Source organism: Macaca thibetana, chromosome 18, assembly GCF_024542745.1.
Source record: "Macaca thibetana thibetana isolate TM-01 chromosome 18, ASM2454274v1, whole genome shotgun sequence".
Taxonomy (NCBI): domain Eukaryota; kingdom Metazoa; phylum Chordata; class Mammalia; order Primates; family Cercopithecidae; genus Macaca; species Macaca thibetana.
The window spans coordinates 47,398,659-47,418,326 of NC_065595.1; the positions used below are offsets into that span (position 1 = coordinate 47,398,659).

The 19,668-nt window shown below is 37.5% G+C and overlaps 1 protein-coding gene across 7 annotated transcripts in view; it reads left to right on the forward strand.

The window, feature by feature from the left end:
* CCDC178 (coiled-coil domain containing 178) overlaps nt 1-19,668 on the forward strand; it is a 515,084-nt gene that overhangs the window by 121,302 nt on the left and 374,114 nt on the right. For all 7 annotated transcript variants that reach the window (XM_050768096.1, XM_050768095.1, XM_050768092.1 and 4 more), the window contains one exon: nt 18,320-18,473. In XM_050768096.1, coding sequence (XP_050624053.1) covers nt 18,320-18,473 — 154 coding nt within the window. The remainder of the gene's footprint in view (nt 1-18,319; nt 18,474-19,668) is intronic.

Here is a 19,668-nt window from a genome sequence, read left to right on the forward strand (position 1 = left end):
TTAGAATCAGGACTGAGTTCTACATCCAACTCAGGGACAGAGTAACATGGTAGAATATAAGAATTAGTTACCACTGGGTGTATGTTTTCTGTTACCTCATTAATTGCCTTAAAATCTTGTCCAAATTGATACTTTCCATTTAGTTTCTTAACAGAGATGATAGGAATATTGCATGGAGCTTGGCAGGCCCTCAAGAATCCCTGTTTTCTAAGCTCATTAATTACTAGGACTATCCCTTTTAGTGCCTCTTGGTTGAGTTAATATATATTTTAGAGGCTTAATAAAGGTGTTATCTTTTGTCTTCCTTCACACTCCTATAATCCTGCAATTTTGGTGGGTAAGTCTTCCCCAGGGGGTGTTCAAAACGTTGTAGGTGGTTCTGTGTCAACCAAGAAATCAACAGTCTTGCACCCTACATCCAGTAAAAGCTGTAGCTCCTTGGGGGATACCTGGAGGGCCAACTGAGGAGTCCCCGGACCCTGTCAATCTTTTTTCCTACTCTGACCATCTTCCTGTGTGAAGCACCTCGATGGCACAAGCCCTCTGTCCCTTCCCTTCAGATGTGGAGGGGACAGGCCTTTTCCCAGTGACCCTCTCTGAAGAAGAGGCACATTGAAGAAGGCATATTGAAGAAGGCACAATTGTATGGTCCTAGTCTCCTAGGTCTTCAAAATGCTTTCTCCTGGTTAGGATACTGAGGGACACTCACTGGAGCTGCGGTTCTCTATTGATAGGTATCCTGTAAGTTATCCAGCTGGCACTGGAGAGCAGTAGCCCATTGGTAGACTTGCCATGTGGCCTTTCTCTCTTTTTTATGTTCCTCCTCCCTATCCCAGTTGTTGAACACCTTATTGGCCAGGTCTACTAGTCTTGAGATGAGAGTGTCTAGCTCTAAATTCACTTTTAAGAGTTTATGTCTAATGTCTAATGTGCTCTGAGACATAAAATAGGATTGTTTGTCTTGTACTTATGGGCTTAGTCCCACTTCCTCCCAAGTCCATTAGAGAACAGTTTTTTGTTGTTGTTTTTTGTTTTTTGTTTAGTTTTGTTTTTCCTGTTCCAGTGAGGAGAATGTACCAAAGGGACTGAACATCTGCCCAGTTAGGATGATGAATCTTATAATACTTCAAATGAGGTTTTGAAACCCCTAAGGATCTTTCCTTAGTCCTTTAGAAAGAGACTTTCAGTTATAAAGATCTAAAGTTGTGAAGAGAACATACATATACAGTACCCACCTCTTTTTTTCTACTGGAGACATGCCAGGACATCATAGAGTAAGACTGGCAATATGCCCCACTCTGGGTTACTGTCTGGGTTGACTCCCTGAGAGGAGTCCAAGAGTGATTGGTAGGCAGGGAAAGTGTTGCCTGCAGAGGCCATTGGGAATAAGGGAACTGTATGTCAAAGATTCTGAACAGAGTTAAAAATAAAAATGTCTTGTAATTTCATTGACAATAAAATAATACCTTAAGAAAATATTGTTTTAACATAGGGGACCAATCTTAAACTATTATAGATAATTATTTTTTGAGAGGGGGTCTCACTGTGTCACCCAGGCTGGAATTCAGTGGTGCAATCTCAGCTCACTGCAACCTCCACCTCCTGGGCTCAAGCAATTCTCCCACCCTAGCCCCTTGAATAGCTGGGACTACAGGCACATGCCACTACGCCTGGCTAATTTTTGTGTTTCTTGTAGAGATGGGGTTTCAGCTTGCTGCCCAGGTTGGTCTCAAACTTCTGGGCTCAAGCAATCTACCCTTGGCCTCCCAAAGTGCTGGGATTACAGGTGTGATATACAGTGGCCAGCCAATAATTTCTTTTTAATTATAGCCAACTTAATTCCATGTACAATTTATCTTTTAAATGTTCTTTCACAAACTTTATCATGACATTCACAGGCCATCTACATGTGTGGACCTTTTGATTTGTCCTATACTACCTCTTTTAGAATAACCAATCATTGTCCAGGCGCAGTGGTTCACACCTGTAATCCCAGCACTTTGGGAGGCCGAGGTGGGCAGATCATGAGGTCAGGAAATTGAGACCATCTTGGCCAACATGATGAAACCCCATCTCTATTAAAATACAAAAAATTAGCCGGGTATGATGGTGCGCACCTGTAGTCCCAGCTACTCAGAAGGCTGAGGCAGGGGAATTGCTTGAACCCATGAGCTGGAGCCAAGATGGTGCCACTGTACTCCAGCCTGGTGACAGAGTGAGACTCCATCTCAAAAAAAAAAAATCATTTTGTTTTGGGACAAAAATTTACCATATAAGATCCTTTTGCATACAAAATTATTTTTATAACATTTTGTATACAAAAATACATCTTTATGTCTGTCACACTTTTACATCTCTCTTTCCTACTTAGTTTTTAAAATATTGTTTTGTAATTGAGTTTTAATTTCCAAATTACATAAAGTTATTTTTTCTCAATAAGAACACAACTTATAGAACTATAGATTCATTAGAATTCTTATTCTCAATAACTTTAAATTTTAGTGAAAGCCTAGGAAAAAAGAAGTCATGAACTGTTTTTCAGATGTTGGCATTTTATAGGTGAAACCACTTCATAATTTTTAGAAACATGTTTTTTCATGTTATAACTCCTTTTTAATTAGAAATAACCCAGACATTTAATAAGCATTTATTATTCAATGTAAAATAATTTTAAGATTTTGAATTACACAAGGTTTTTCTACAAGCATGTATCCTATTTATATGTATTTAATTCTTTCAATTTTTAATAGTTTATCTGGAGTACTTCTGAAAACTTGGATATTAGACAAATGTAGTCATTATTTCCAGTCATTATTTTTTATTGGCCATTTTTTTAGCCTGTGAATATCAGATATTCACCTAAGTAAGAATCTTAAACACATGGGTTAAATACATGAGTATTTTTATCACTAACTCACAAGTTTTAGCGATTTCTGTGGAATGAGCAAATATTAAATTTTTTTTTTTGTCAAAAAACACAAAGCTTATTTTTGGCTATGTTTATAGCCTTATGTCATTTATGCCAAACCTTGACATCTTAAAATATCAAGCAGATGTAAATGTAAAATAATAATTAAGCCAAGATAAAAATGTATGCTAACAATTTTGAAAATACTGAAATATTTTTAAAATTTTTGTTTTATCAATAATTTAAAAACCATTTTTATTTATAAAAGCTTACTGTATTAGTCCATTCTCATGCTAGTATAAAGAACTGCCTGACACTGGGTAATTTATCAAGAAAAGATGCTTACTTGACTCACAGTTCTGCAAGGCTGGTGAGGCTTCAGGAAACACAATTATAGTAGAAAGGGATGCAAACACATCCTTCTTCACATGGTGGCAGGAAGAAGTATGAGAGCTGAATGAAGGGGGAAGCCCCTTATAAAACCATTAGATCTTGTGAGAGCTTACTTGCTATCATGAGAATAGCATGGGGGAACTGCCCCATCATTCAGTTACCTCCCACTGGGTCCCTCTCACAGCAAGCAGGGATTGTGGGAACTACAATTCAAGATGATATTTGGGTAGGGACACAGACAAAACATATCATTCTACCTCTGACCCCTCCCAAATCTCATGTGCTCACATTTCAAAACACAATCATACCCTTACAACAGTTCCCCAAATTCTTAACTCATTCCAGTACTAACTTAAAAGTCTAAGTGCAAAGTATCATCTGAGACAAGGCAAGTCCCTTCTGCCTATGAACCTGTAAAATCCAAAGCAAGTTAATTACTTCCTAGATATAATGGGGATACAAGCATTGGGTAAATAAACTTGTTCCAAATGGGAGTAATTGGCCAAAAAAAGGGGGCTACAGGCCCCATGCAAGTCTGAAATCCAATAGGGCAGTCATTAAACCTTAAAGTCCCAAAATAGATCTCCTTTAACTCCATGTCTCATGTGCAGGGCACACTGTTGCAAGAGGTGGGCTCCCATGGCCTTGGGAAGCTCCACCCCTGTGGCTTTGCTGGTTATAGTCTCCATCCTGGCTGCTTTCATGGGCTGGTGTTGAGTGTCTGTGGCTTTTTCAGGCACACAGTGCAAGCTGTTGATGGATCTATTATTCTGGGGTCTGGAGAGCAGTGGTTCTCCTCTCACAGCTCCATTAGGCAGTGCCCCAGTGGCAACCCTGTGGGAACTCTGACCCCACATTCCCCTTCTGCACTGCCCAGCAGAGGTTCTCCACAAGGGCTCTGCCCCTGCGGCAAACTTCTGCCTGGACATCCAGGTGTTTCCCTACATCCTCTGAAATCTAGACAAAGGTTCCCAAACCTCAGTTATTCAATTCCATGCACCCACAGGCCCAACACCATGTGTAAGCCACCCAGCCATGGGGCTTGCACCCTCTGAAGCAACATTCTGAGCTTTACATTGGCTCCTCTAGCCATGGCTAGAACTGAAGCAGCTGGGATGCAGGGCACCACATCCCAAGTCTGCATAGAACAGGAGGAAAGACCACCTACAAGACCATTTCTCCCTCCTAGGCCTCCAGATCTGTAATGAGATGGGCTGCTGTGAAGGTCTCTGACATGGCCTGGAGACGTTTTCCCAAACGTCTTGGTGATTAACATTTGGCTCCTTGTTACTTATGCAAATGTATGCAATCAGCTTGAATTTCTCCCCAGAAAATAGGGTTTTTGTTCTATCACATCAGGCTGCACATTTTCTAAACTTTGACGCTTTGCTTCTTCTTGAATGTTTTGCCATTTAGAAATTTCTTCTGCCAGATACCTTAAATCATCTCTCTCAAGTTCAACGTTCCACAGATCTCTAGGGCAGGGCCAAAATGCCATCAGTCTCTTTGCATAGCAAGAGTAACTTTTGCTCCAATTCCCAAAAAGTTCCTAATTTCCATCTGAGACCACCTCAGCCTGGACTTCATTGTCCATATCACTATCAGCATTTTGGTCCAACCCATTCAACATGCCTCTAGAAGTTCCAAACTTTCCCATATTTTCCTGTCTTCTTCTGAGTCCTCCAAACTGTTCCACTCTCTGCCTGTTAGCCAGTTGCAAAGTCATTTTCACATTTTCAGGTATGCTTATAGCAGCATCCCACTCTCCTGGTACCAATTTACTGTATTAGCCCATTCTCGTGCTGCTATAAAGAACTGCCTGAGACTGGGTAATTTATAAAGGAAAGAGATTTAATTGACTCACAGGTCCACAGAGCTGGGGAGGCCTCAGGAAACGTAACAATCATAGTGGAAGGGGAAGCAAACATGTCTTTCTTCACATGGTGACAGGAAAGAGAAGTATAAGACCTGAGTGAAGGAGGAAGCCCCTTATAAAATCATCAGATCTTATGATAGCTTATTATCATGAGAATAGCATGAAGGAAACCACCCCCATGATTAAATTACCTCCCACCTGGTCCCTCCAAGGACATGTGGGGATTATGGGAGCTACAATTCAAGATGATATTTGGATGAGGACACAGCCAAATCTTATCAATTACTAAGTTCGCATGAATTTGAAGAGTATTTGAATTTAATTTATGATTATAAGCCGTTTGGTAGCATGCTAGATATAACATATAACCTAATATATATATTAGGTTATATATATATAACCTCTCATATATATATATAACCTAATGTATATATACATACACACACACACACACAAAGATCCAATAGCTGTTACCTTGGACTTTTGGCCATGAGATAACAACACAAACTCACCATTTTATAAAAGATAGCTGGGTTCAAATTATTTTTCGGACAAAATTGGAACCCGTTCCAATGGCTAAACTGTTTTTCCCGATAGATAATCCAAGGAAGGCTGTGGACCAAATTTGATAAAGAGGTCTTTATGGTAATTCATTCTTTTTAAAAAAGGCTCTTTTACCTTTTATTCTTCAATTTCAAATGAATTTTTAATGTTTCAATTTCAGTTAGATCATAAAGAATAAGTCTTAGGACCAATAACTTAACAGCAGATTCAAAGCAGGCAGAGAAGAAAGGAGGAAGACAGAGAAGTTTAGAAGACTCTAGTTAATTCTGTAGTTGCAGGTTAATCATTTTAGCTCTAAATTTTTCTTACTATGCAGAAAACCAATACTGGCCATTGCACCCAGGGATCCCTGGTGTCTTCTTGAAGGTTAACTGAGTGTCCCTGGCTCCTTGTCTCAGGCAGTCTCCCCTAGGTGTCTTAACCTCATAATTCAGATTTCCTCTAATCCCCCAAAAATGATCCCTTAACTTTCCAGACTGTATGTCATCTTCCTCTTAGGGGGAAGCCAAGGTGACTTTGTCTGTGGGGCTTCAGCAAGGAGGAGAAGAAGGAGGGTGAGGAGGGGGAGGCAGTATTTCTGGGAAGAGGGTAAATTTAAGCTCCTCTGGTGCAAGAAACTTGGCATGAAAGAGGTTTTCACAGACATAAGAGAAAAATCTCTAAGAGGAGTAAATAGAAACAGAGAAGAATACACACTCATACACAAAAGACTTACTGGCAGGTCATTTCTTGATCCAGCATTCTAGAGTGTCAGCCCTTAGGTTCCTCTCTCACCTTTGCAAAGACTCTTAAGGGAGTCTCTACTCAGAATGAAACTACTGGTCCCTTCTTCACCCTCTCAAGGACTCCAGCAGGGACCTCTACTGAGTGCAGGACCATGACCTTGTGCCAGGCATCCCTGTGCACAACCCTGATTTGGGGTGAGTGTCCCCATCATACTTAACTCTGAGCTTTCTTTCCAGTACAGCTATATAACCCTTTGCCTGCCTGCTTATGACCTCAAAACAATGATATATTACCTTTTCCAAAGCTGATCCCTGGCACCCAGAGTCAGGACTAATGCCTGTCCTTTGCTGGCAGATGAGGTTGTAAACCCTTATATGCCAGTTACTGGCTCTATAAGCATGTAAAAAAGCTTCCCAAATAAGGAAGTGGACTATCTAGTTCAGATGCTGGGTCACCAGTTTGATGACAGAGAAAGCTAATCCTTCAACAAATGGGATCCTTCCTTGTTTGGTTTCATTAAGCTAATACATGAAACCAAAAGTGAGTATCAAGCAGTGCAGAACACAGAATTGATAAGGAGGAGCAAGGCTCACAAATCAACTTTTCCACTAGTGAGCGATGAGCGGGGCAAAATATAGGGTTTCTTTAATGAAGAGGTTGAACATTAAAATCAAAAGGAGGAAGGTTTATGTCTTTTCTAGAAATGGGAAATGAACTTCCCTGAACTTGAGTGCTACCTTCCTTTTTGTCCTTTTATGGTGTCTTCCAGCTGTTGTTATGGTGCTGGTGCGAGGGTCATTTAGCATGAAAATGACATTATAATAAAGCTTGAGTTCTTTTTGAAGTTGTTCAGTCCAGTTGACCATCTTGGTTCTAACTAGTCTCAGCTGGCCCAGTTACAAAGGGACCTTTTTATCCAGGCATCCTGTTTCTTAAAGATAAGCAGAGTTAGAGAAGGGTCGAAATTCAACTATGTCATGTAGGCATTATACTGGGGAACAGTCACACTTTTGTAAAATCCCCTCTTGAATGTGCACTATACTCAGTTGCTTCTAATAAACAGAATAAAGCAAAAGTAATAGAACATCGTTTTTATGATTAGGTTGCAAAAATTTGTGACTTTTACCTTGCTAGCATTCTCTTTCTTGTCATCTTGATTACTTGCTCTGATGAGTCAAGCTGCCATGTATTGAGATGCTCTATGGAGAGGCCTACAGCGTGTGGAAACAACATAAGCTTCAGTCCACCCACATATGAGAACCAACCACCCTTGAGAATTGCTGCCAACAACCAGCAATGTGAGAGCAGAAGTATTTGTAGTATGTTAGAAAACAGGTCCTTGCCAGTCATGGTAGAAGACCCAGAGCTGGAGAACCTAGGGGATCACAGAACTGGTAAGATAATAAATATTAATGAATTTAGCAACTAAGTTTGGTTATACTTTTTATGCAGCAACGGATAGCCAATGCAGGCTCCTGATGCTACACTTCAAAATCCATCACTGCTTTTTTTTTGCCATGGAAATACAGTGCACTAATCCTAGCTGACGACTGATTGTTGCGGGTATACTAAGGCAGGCATGCTTCTGGGAAAAATGGGATCCTCTACGGCCAACTTTGAGGATTCCCAGTGGCTTCTTCAAATATTCCATGAACTGCATAGGATGCTTCAAGCTTTCCTGCCTCTCTCATTTACTCTAGGGAGACTTAAATTCAAGACTTTCAGTGTGCCCTGACCACTGCTTCCTCCCAATTTCCTTTCTCACAAGTATTTCCCCTAAAAATATCCTTGAACTTGTAATGCTTTCTTGATGTCTGGTTCTCAGAAGATGCAGGCTAATACAACAATTTACCATTAGAACTATCTTCTTTTAATTTTTTTTCATAGTTGTTTTTGTATTTTTTTTTAAACTAGACTTTATGTTTTAGAGCAGTTTTGGGCTCACAGCAAAACTGGGTGGAAAGTTTGGAAAGCTCCTTTTTATCCCTTCTCCCCACCCCCCATACCAGACATCCCACATCCAAGTGGTACACTTGTTACAACAGCGAACCTACCTTGACACATCATTATCACCCAAAGATCATAGTTTACAATAGAGCTTACTCATGATGTACGTTCTATAGGTTTGGAAAATGTATAAAGATGTGTACACAACTATAATATTATTCAATACTTTCAGTGCACTACTTAAAAAAAAATCCTTTTTGCTCTACTTATTCCTTGCTTCCTCCCACCTAACTCCTGGTTATCCCTGACCTTTTTATTGTCTTCAGTTATGACTTTTTAAGAATGTGATATAGTTGACATCATATAGGATTTAGCCTTTTCAGATTGGCTTCTTTCACTTAGTAAAATGCATTACATTTTCTCCTTGTCTTTCCATGGCTTGATAGGTTATTTCTTTTTAAACTTTAGAGACTGACATACAGAATATGTATATACTCATGGGGTATGTAACGATGTCTTAATACACATAATATATAGAGTGATTAGATCAGGGTAATTGGCATATCTATTATCATAAACATTTATTGTTTCTCGTGTTGGAAACAGTCCAGATCCTTCTCCTAGCCATTTGAAGCTATGTATTATTGTTAACTATAGTCATTCTACATTGGTACAGAACACTAGAACTTATTCCTTCTACTTAGCTGTAATTGTGTATCCTTTGAAAAATCTCTTTCTGTCCCCTCTTTCTCCTACACTTCCCAGTCTTCAATATCCTCTGTTTCAATTTTTACTTCTTTGAGATCAACTATATTTTAGCTTCCATACATGAGTGAGGACAGGCAACACTGAACTTTCTGTTACTGTCTTATTTCATTAACATAATATTCACCAGTTCCATCCATGTAGCTGTGAATGACAAGATTTCATTCCTTTTTTATGGATAGTATTACACTGTGTATACATACCACATTTTCTTTGTTCATTCACCTGGACACCTAGGTTGATTCCATATCTTGGCTATTGTGCATAGTATAGTGATAAACATGGGCGTGCAGATGACTTCTTCAATACTGATTTCCTTTCCTTTGGATAAATGCCCAGTAGTGAGATTGCTGGATCATATGGTAGTTCTATTTGTAGTTTTTGTGGAATTTTCATACTATTATCCATAGCAGTTGTACTAGTTTACGTTCCCACCAGTAGTGTAGAAGAGCTCCTTATTTTTATTTATTTATTTATTTTGCATTCTCACTAGCTTTGTTAGGCGGTTTTTGCATTGCAATAAAGAAACACCTGAGGCTCAGTAATTTATAAAGAAAATAGGTTTAGTTGATTTATGGTTCTTCACACTGTACAAACATGGTAGCAACATCTGCTTTGTTTCTGGTAAGGGCCTCAGGAAGCTGACAATCATAGTGGAAGGCAAAGTGGGAGACGTGGGAACAGGCCTGTCACATGGTAAGAATGGGAGCAAGAGAGAGAGGGACGAGGTGTCATACACTTTTAAACAACCGGATCTTGTGAGAACTCACTCACTATCCTGAGGACACCACCAAGCCATTCATGAAGGATCCACTCCCATGACCAAAACACCTCCCAGCATGTCCCATCTCCAACATTGGGGATTACATTTCAACATGAGATTTGGAGGGGACAGACATTTAAACTATATCATTCCACCCTTGGTTCCTCAAATCTCATGTCCCTCTCACATGGCAAAATAAAAAAAGTCTTAACTCATTCCAGCATCAAGTCCAAAGTGTTAAGTCTCATCTGAGACTCATCTCCTTCCAACTTTGAGCCTATAAAATCAAAGCGAGTTATTTACCGCCAAGATGTGATGGTAGTGTAGGCATTGAGTAAACATTACTATTCCAAAAGAGAGAAATTTGTCGAAAGAAAGAGGCAACAGGCCTCATGAAATTCTGAAACCTAACAGGGCAGTCACTAAATCTTAAAGCTCTGAAATAATCTCCTTTTACTCCATGCCCCACATCGAGGACACGCTGGAAGGGGTCGGTTTTTAAGACCTTGACAGTTCCACTCTTGTGGCTTCGCAAGGTGCAGCTATTCTCATGAGTTGGAGTTGAGTGACTGTGGGATTCCAGATTCAGGGTGCAAGTTGTCAGTGGAGCTACCATTCTGGGGGCTGAAGGGTGGCAACCGTCTTCCCACAGCTCCACTGTACTGTGCCCCAGTGGGGATTCTCTGTGGGGTCTCCAACCCCACATTTTCCTTTGGCATTTTCCTAGTAGAGGTTGTCTGTAAGGGCCCTGCCCCTGGATCAGGCTTCTGCCTGGGCCCACAGGCTTTCTCCTACATCCTCTGAAATGCAGCTAAAAGCCTCCAACCTTCCTTCATGCTTGCATTCTGTGCACCCACAGGCTTAACACCATGGTGGAAGCCACCAAGGCTTATGGCTTGTGCCCTCCAGAGTGGCAGCCAAAACCATACCTGGGGTCCTTTGAGCCATAATTGTAGCTGGAGCAGCTGTGATGCAGGGAGCAGTGTCCCTAAGCTGAGCAGGGAAGCAGCATCCCAGGCCTGGCCCCTGAAACAATTCTTTCCTCCTAGGCCACTGGGTCTGTAATGGGAAGAGCTGCCTCTAAGATCTCTGTAATGCCTTGAAAGTCTTTTTCCCACTGTCTTGGATATTAGCACTTTGCTCTCTTTTAGTCATACTAATCTCTCTAGCAAGTAGTGGTTCTGCAGCCTGCTTGGAATTTTTCTCTGCCACATGGCCAGTCTGCAAACTTTCCAGACTTTTATACTCTTTTAAATATAAGTTTCAACTTTAAGTCATTCCTTTGCTCCCATATATGATAATAGGTCATTAGAAGCAGCTAAGCTACATCTTGAACACTCTGCTGCTTAGAAATTTCTTCTGCCACATACTGTAAGTCATTACTGTTAAGTTCAAACTTCCACAGATCCCTAGGACATGAACACAATGCAGTCAAGCTCTTTGCTCAGGTGTAACATGGGTAATCTTTACCCCAGTTCCCAATAGCTTCCTCATTTACATCTGAAACCTCATCAGTCTAGCCTTCACTGTCAACGTTTCTATCAGTATTTTGGTCACAGCCATTTGACCAGTATCTTAGAAGTTCCAAACCTTCTCTCATCTTCCTGTCTTCTTCTGAGCTCTCTAAACTCCTCCAATTTCTGCCTATTACTCAGTTTCAAAGTCACTTGCACACTTTCAAGTATCTTTATAGCAAAGTCCTATTCCTCGGTACTAATTTTATGTATTAAGCCATTTTTGTATTGCTATAATGAAATACCAAAGACTGGGTAATTTATAAATAAATGAGGCTTAATTGGTTCACAGTTCTGCAGGCTATACAAGCATGGCAGCAACATTTGCTTAGCTTCGAGGGCCTCAGGAAGGTTACAATCATGGAGGAAAGTGAAGTGACAGCAGGCATGTCACATGGCAAGAGTGGGAGCGAGAGAGAGAGGGAGGAAGTGCCACACAGTTTTAAACAACCAGTTCTTGTGAGAACTCACTCACTATCATGAGGACAGCACCAATCTATTCATGAGAGATCTATCCCCATGACCGAAACAGCTCCCATCATGCCCCACCTTAGACTTGGGGATTGCTACTCAGCATGAGATTTAGAGAGGACAACTATCCAACCTATATCAACAGCATTTGTTATTTTTTGTCTTTTGATAATATCCATTCTAATTTGGCTGATATGATTCCTCATTGTTGTTTGCATTTCCCTAATGATTAGTGATATCAAGCATTTCTGAGAAATATTTGTTCAGGTTATTTGCCCACTTTTTTTTTTCCTATTGAGATGTTTGAAGTCCTTGTATATTCTGGATATTAATCTGCAGTTTGATTAATAGATTGCAAATATTTTCTCTCGTTGTGTACATTGTACTTGCACACTGTTGCTTGTTTCCTTTGCTGTGCAGAAGCTTTTTAGTTTGATATTATCACATTTGTTTATTTATGCTTTTGTTGCCTGTAATTTTGAGGTCTTATTAATAAAACTTTTTCCAGGACAATGTGTTGAACCATTTCCTGTGTGTGTGTGAGTGTGTGTGTGTGAGAGAGTGTGTGTGTGTATGTGTTTATACTAGTTTTAAAGTTTTGGTTCTTACATTTAGGTCTTTCATCCATGTTGACTTGATTTGTGTAGAGGGTAAGAGATGGGATCTATTTTTATTATTCTGTATATGGACATCAAGCTTTTCAGAACCATTTTTTGAAGAGACTGTCATTTCCCCAAAGTATGTTCTTTCTGTCTTTGTCAAAAATCAGTTGGTTGTAGATATGTAGATTAATATCTGGGTTTTCTATGTTGTTTAGTTGGTCTGTGTATCCATTTTTATTGCCAGCACCATGCTGTTTGGATATAACAGCTTTGTAGTCAGGTAGTGTGGTACCTCCAGCTTTGTTCTTTTGCTCAAAATTGCTTTGGCTATTTGGGGTTTTTGTGGTTCCATAAAATTTTTAACTTTTTTTTTTATTTCTATGAATAATGTCATTGGTATTCTGATAAGAATTGCATTTAAACTGAGGTTGTTTTTGGTAGTATGGTCATTTTGACAATATTCTTTCAATCCGTGAGCTAGGATATCTCCATTTTTGCAGCCTCTTCAATTTCTTTCATTAGGGTTTTGTGGTTTTTCTTGTAGAGGTCTTTCACCTTGTTGGTTACATATGTTCCTATTTTATTTTTTTGTAGGTATTGTAAATGAGATTGCCTTTTTATTTTTTGGTTATATCTTTATTAGTGTATAGAAACACTACTGAGTTTTGTGTGTTGATGTTGAATCCTGCAACCTTATTGAATTCATTTATCAGTTCTAAGAGTTTTTTTGGTAGAGTCTTCAGGTTTTTCTATATACAAGATTATGTTATCTACAAAGATAGACAATTAGACTTCCTTCTTTCCAAAATAGACGCTGCCCTGTATTTCTTTCTCTTGGCTAATTGCTCTGGCTAGGACTTCCAGTATTACGTTGAATGAAAGTGCTGAGACTGGACATCCTTGTTTTGTTCTAGTTCTTATATAAAAATCTTTCAGCTTTTCCCTCTTCAGTATGACATTAGCTGTGGTTTTGTCATATATGGCCCCTGTATTATGTTGAGGTACCTTTTCCTACACCTAATTTATTAAGAATATTTTTTATTATGAAGAAATACTTAATTTTATCAAATACTTTACTTGCCTTTACTGAGATGATCATATGGCATTTGTCCTTTATTGCGTTGATGAAATGTATCACATTTATTGATTCATACATGTTGAATCATTCTTGACTTTCTGGGATAAATCCCACCTGATCATGGTGTGTTATCATTTTGATATATTGTTGGAATCAGTTTCCTGGCATTTTGTCGAAGATGTTTCTATCTGTGTTCATCAGAGATATTGGTTTATAGTGGTTTTTTGTTGTTGTGTCTGTGTCTAGCTTTGTATCAAGGTTACACTGGTCTTGTGGAATGAGTTAGGGAGAGTTCCTTTCATTTCAAATTTTTGGAATAGTTTTAGAAGAACTGAAGTTATTTCTTCTTTAAAGGTCTAATAGAATTCAGTGATACTGGATTTTTTTGGGGGAAGAGTTTTTGTAACTGAGTCAATCTTATTGTTATTGCTGTGTTTAGGCTTTCTATTTCTTCTTGGTTCAATCTTAATAGGTTGTATGTATCTACGAATTTATCAATTTCCTCTAGGTTTTTTATTTTATTGGCATGTAAATTGCTTACAGTAATCTCTAATTATACTTTTATTTTCTGTGGTGCCCATTGTGATAACTCCTTTTTCATTTGTGATTTGGTTTTTGGGTCTTCCCTTTTTTTCTTTGATAATCTAGCTAATGGTTTGTCCATTTGTTTATCTTTTAAAAAGCTAACTTTTTGTTCTGTGAATCTCTTGTATTTTTTAGTCTCGATTTTATTTATTTCTGCTTTTGATCTTTCTTTCTTTCTTTCTACTTATTGTAATTTTGGTTTGTTCTTGCTTTTCTAGGTCCTTGCAGTGCATCAGCAGGTTATTTTAAATCTCTCTAGTTTTTACTGTAGTCATTTACTGCTATAAACTTGCCTCTTAATACTTCTTTTTATGTGTCCCATAGAATTGGTATATTGAGTTTCTATTTTCATTTATTTCAACTAATTCTTTAATTGTATTTTTAATTTTTGTCTTCATTCACTGGTCTTTCAGGAACATGTCATTTAATTTCAATGTATTTGTATAATTTATTTGTTTATTCATTTATTTATATTTTGAGATGGAGTCTTGCTCTGTCACCCAGGCTGCAGTGCAGTGGCACAATCTTGGTTCACTACAACCTCTGCCTCCTGGGTTCAAGTGATTCTCCTGTTTCAGCCTCCTGAGTAGCTGGGATTACAGGTGCATGGAGCCACTCTTGGCTGTTTTGTATTTTTAGCAGAGACAGAATTTCACCATGAGCCAGGCTGGTCTCAAACTCCTGACCTCTGGTGATCCACCTGCCTTGGCCTTTCAAAGTGCTAGGATTATAGGCATGAGCCACCATGCCCAGCCTGAAATATGATTCTTTATTAGACTGATACCTTGTAGGTTTTCAAGTGAACCACTAGAGTTCACTCTCCCATATTTGAGTATGTGGGATTTTTTATGTGTCCTATCTCAGTCTCGATAAGTATGCAGGTCTGTTTCATCTAATATTTTGCTTTTTAAATCTTTATTCATAAATAATTGTAGACTCTTAGGAGTTTAGACACAGAGTCTTGTGTACCCTTCTTCCAGCTTCTTCCAATGGGAGTATCTTGTATTGTATATACTGCACTTGTTGTCAGTGTTAAAACCAGGAAATTGAGATAAGCCTAATCATTTCATGATTTTTTACATATTTTCATGTATGTATGTATGTGTGTGTTTATTGTTATTTGCCATTTTATCTCGTATAGATTCAGTAACTACCACTACAATCAGAATACAGACTAGTTTCATTTCCTATGCTGCCGTTTTTATTCATACCAACTGTCCTTTCTCTGTCTCCTGACAACCACTATTATTTTCTCTATCTCTAGTCTTGCCATTTTAAGAGTGCTATATAAATGAAACCCTATAATATTTAACTTTTGATTTGGGCTTTTTTTATTAGGCATAACGCATTTGAGATCAGTCTGGGTTGTTGAAGGTACTAAGAGTTCATTCCTTTTTTATTACTGAATGAAATTCCATTGTATGGATGTACCACAGCTTGAAACCATCTGCCCTTTGAGGGACATTTAGTTTGCTCCCAGTTATTTGCTACTTTGAATAAAGTTGCCCTGGATATCAATGTAGAAGTTTTTGTGTGAACATAAGTTTTTCATTTCTCTTGGATAAATATCAAAAAGTGTGATTTTGGGGATGTATGTTAAGTGTAAATTTAATTTTCTAAAAAACTGCCAAACTGGTCTTCCAGAATGGCTGTACCACTTTATCTGAATGCCAGCAATGTATGAGAGATCCAGTTTCTCTACAAGAGAACACTAATTTTTTTTTTAAAAAAATTCAACCTAGACTAGTAAGTTTGTAGTGATATATCATTATGATTTTAATTTGCATTTCCCTAGTGGCAAACTGTGATGTACATCTTTTCGTGTGCTCAGTTGTTATTGAAGTCTCTTTTTCATACAGTGTCTGTTCAAATATTTTGCCATTTCCCCATTGTAATGTTTGTTTTCTTATGGTTGTGTGTACAGAATTCTTTAATTTTGAAAATGCAAGACTTTTAATCGGATATGTTATATGCAAATATATTCTATGTTTTAGTAAAGTCTTGTCTTTTTGTCTTTGAGGGTGTTTTATAATGCAGAAGTTCTTAATTTTTCTAAAATTCTACTTATCACTTTCTTCTTTTATTCATCATGTACTTGGTGTCACACACAAGAAATCTTGCCCTAATCGTGTAACAAAGAAGTTTGTTTTCTAAAAATATTATAGGTTTACAATTTATATTTAGATATATAAGCCATTTTTAGTTAGATTGTGTGTAAAATGTGAGATTTAGCTTGAGCTTCACTTTTTTTGCCAATGAATATGTAATTATTCCATCACCATATGTTAAATTAGTTTCATTAAATTGATTTTGTAACTTTGTCAAAAATCAGGCATGTTTGTGTAGCTCTATTTCTGAGTTGTCTATGACCATTCCATTTATCTATTTGGCTATCCCTCTGCCAATATCACACTTTCTTGATTTCAGAGTTTGCATAGTAATTCTTAACAACTGGTAAGAGTGATTCTTCCCTTTTATTCTTCTAAATTTATTTGGATTTAGCTGATATAACAATGATGAAATTTAAAATAACAGTGAGACAAGCATAGTATAAACTGCTTTCCTAGAAAATCCCCAAAAGTCTGAGGAATTAGTGGCATCAACTTCATCAAGGAATTGGAATAAGTGAACCACTAAAATAATAACTCTTAAATTGCATGGCAGTAGGCAATTGTCCATCACTCAGGCAAAAATCCATAGTGTATTCTCTGGACTGGAGGCAACAGATAACACTGAAAGAAGAAAAATTAATTTCAAAAGAAATTAATACATTTTGAATGTTGACGTTACCTAACTCTCATTGCCTAACTGGCTTCTAGGATTCTGACAGGTTAAGTCTATACTCTGCAGACATGGAAATGTAAAGAATCTTGTTCTTGCCTATTTGTTTGTTCCTTTAATTTTCATTTCTATAGTGAGATTGTAGATTTCAGTTTCCTTTGACCATGCTGCTGGAATCAGGGTTGGTGCATAAGAATCTGGGCCAATTCAATAAGCACACCATATATTTATTGGAGATTGTTCATATTCTCTGTGCCTTTTTCTATTGAATAATTTTTCTATTACATATTGACTTGTATGAGTTTATTAAATATAAAGTTTTACTTTTATATGGGTTTCAAATAAATCTCCTAGTCTACTATTTTGTTTAAGGTGTGTTTAAAAAGTTGTAATTATCTATATTATTTGCTGGTATTTTATGAAAATGGTAATTTTATCATTTTCTCACTGTTTTTTTTTTCTACATTAAACAACCATAACAGTATCTAAAGTAATTTTATATTTGGAAGATGGTTTCTACTTGCTAGATTAGATAAAGGACTGTGTGGTTCACAGACTAGCACTGGTCCTCTTGGGAGGGTCATATAGGAACAAATAACTCTTTGACTATTACTTCTTTTTAAAAAGTCCTGTGTTTTCCTAAGCTACAATTTCCTTTATTTTACCTCTAAGGCTGTGAAAGCTATAACTGCTTGGTCTTTTCAATTCTGCCTCCTCTTCTTTTTTTCTTACCTTTCCATCCCTGTATTACCCAGCTTCTGAATTAAAAGTGTGTAAATCTCTTACCTGAAATCAGATTCAAAGACAGTTTATTTGAAAGAATTTATAATTGATTTTTCTCTCAATTATGTTTTCCCTTGGAAACAATACTATTGATGACTTTTTTCCCTCACTATTTACTTAACATCTAAGTAGTATTTTTTAGAAATTGTCAAGTTACTTTGGGATGGATTTCCATTGATTCATACTGTTAAAGCTAATTTAAGTATTATTTATTTATTTATTTATTTATTTATTTATTTATTTTGAGATAGGATCTCACTCTGTCACCCAGGCTGGAGTACAGTGAATCAATCACAGCTCACTACACCCTCAAATTCCTGGGCTCAATCAATCCTCCCACCTCTGCCTCCTCAGTAGATGGGGCTACAGGCATGTGCCACCATGCTTGGCTAATTTTCCTTTTTTTTTTTGTAAAGACATTGTCTCTCCATGTTGCCCAAGCTGGTCTTGAACTCCTGGACTCAAGTAATCTGCTACCTTGGCCTCCCAAAGTGTTGGGATTATAGGCATGAGCCACCAAGCCTGGCCTAAGTATAATTTAAAATATATTTTTTTCTACCTAGGAGAGAGATGTATCAACTTACCAGTCTATATGATCATTACTCTTCATCAGTGATAAATGTTAATACTAATATTGAGGAGAAGGAAGAGGAAGTGACTGAAGCAATAAGGGAAACAAAGTCATCAAAAAATGAATTACATTCTCTTTCAAAAACGGTGAGTTTTTCATATTTAAAAATAAAAAATACTGATTTTTGTTTTGAGTTATAAATAGCAAACTTTTTGTCAATAAATAGCAATTGGCCAATTTTTTAAATATTTAGCCAATTTGCCTATATTAGTTTTCTATTGCTGCCTAACAAATTACCACAAATTTAGCATCTTGAAACAGCACTCATTTATTATCTCAACCTTTTCCTAAGTCAGAAGTCTGGGCACAGCATGGCTCAAGTGGTTGCTCTGCCCTAGGACTGGCAAGACTAAAATCAGGGTATCAGTAGCCTGGCATTTCTATCTGGACACTCCAGGATAACACTATTTTTAGTATACAGGTATCAAAATATCAGAATAGACCCCTATAAAGATGTCCAATTATTATGTGTCAATTAAAATAAAAACTGAAGAAAAACTTCAAACAAAAACTTATTCAGTTTTTGTTTTAATTGACACATAATAATTGTATATTTTTATAAGGGGTCTAATGTGATATTTTGATACCTGTATACAATCCGTAATGATCAAATTAGGGTAACATTCAGCATTTCTTTGTGTTGGTAACATTCAAAATTGCCCTCTTCCAGGATTTTGAAAATCCTCATTGAAAATATAGAATGAATTATTATTAACTAGAGTCACTCTACAGTGCTAAAGAACACTAAAACTTACTTGTCTTATTAAGCTATAATTTTTTATCTCTTATCCAACCTCTGTCTATGCCCCCTACCCCCTACACTTCCTAGTATCTAGTTATCACTACTCTACTCTCTGCTTCTGTGAGATCAACCTGTTTAGCTTCCATGTATGAAGGAGAACATATGGTATTCATTTTTCTGTGCTAGGCTTATTTCACTTGACATAATGCCCTCCTGTTCCATCCATGTTGCTGCAAATAACAGGAATTCGTTCCTTTTTATTGCCAAATAGTATTCCATTGTGTATCACATTTTCTTATCTACTCATCCGTTGATGGAAGCAGGTTGATTTCATATCTTAGGTTTTGTGAATAGTGCTGCAATAAATGCAAAGGTGTAGATATCTCTTGGACATACGGATTCCTTTTTCTTTGGATATATAACCAGCAGTGGGATTGTTGGATCATATGTAATTCTTTTTTTAGTGGGTTTTTTTTTTTTTTTTTTGAAGAATCTCCATACTGCTGTGATCTCCACTCCACAGTGGCTGTATTCATTTA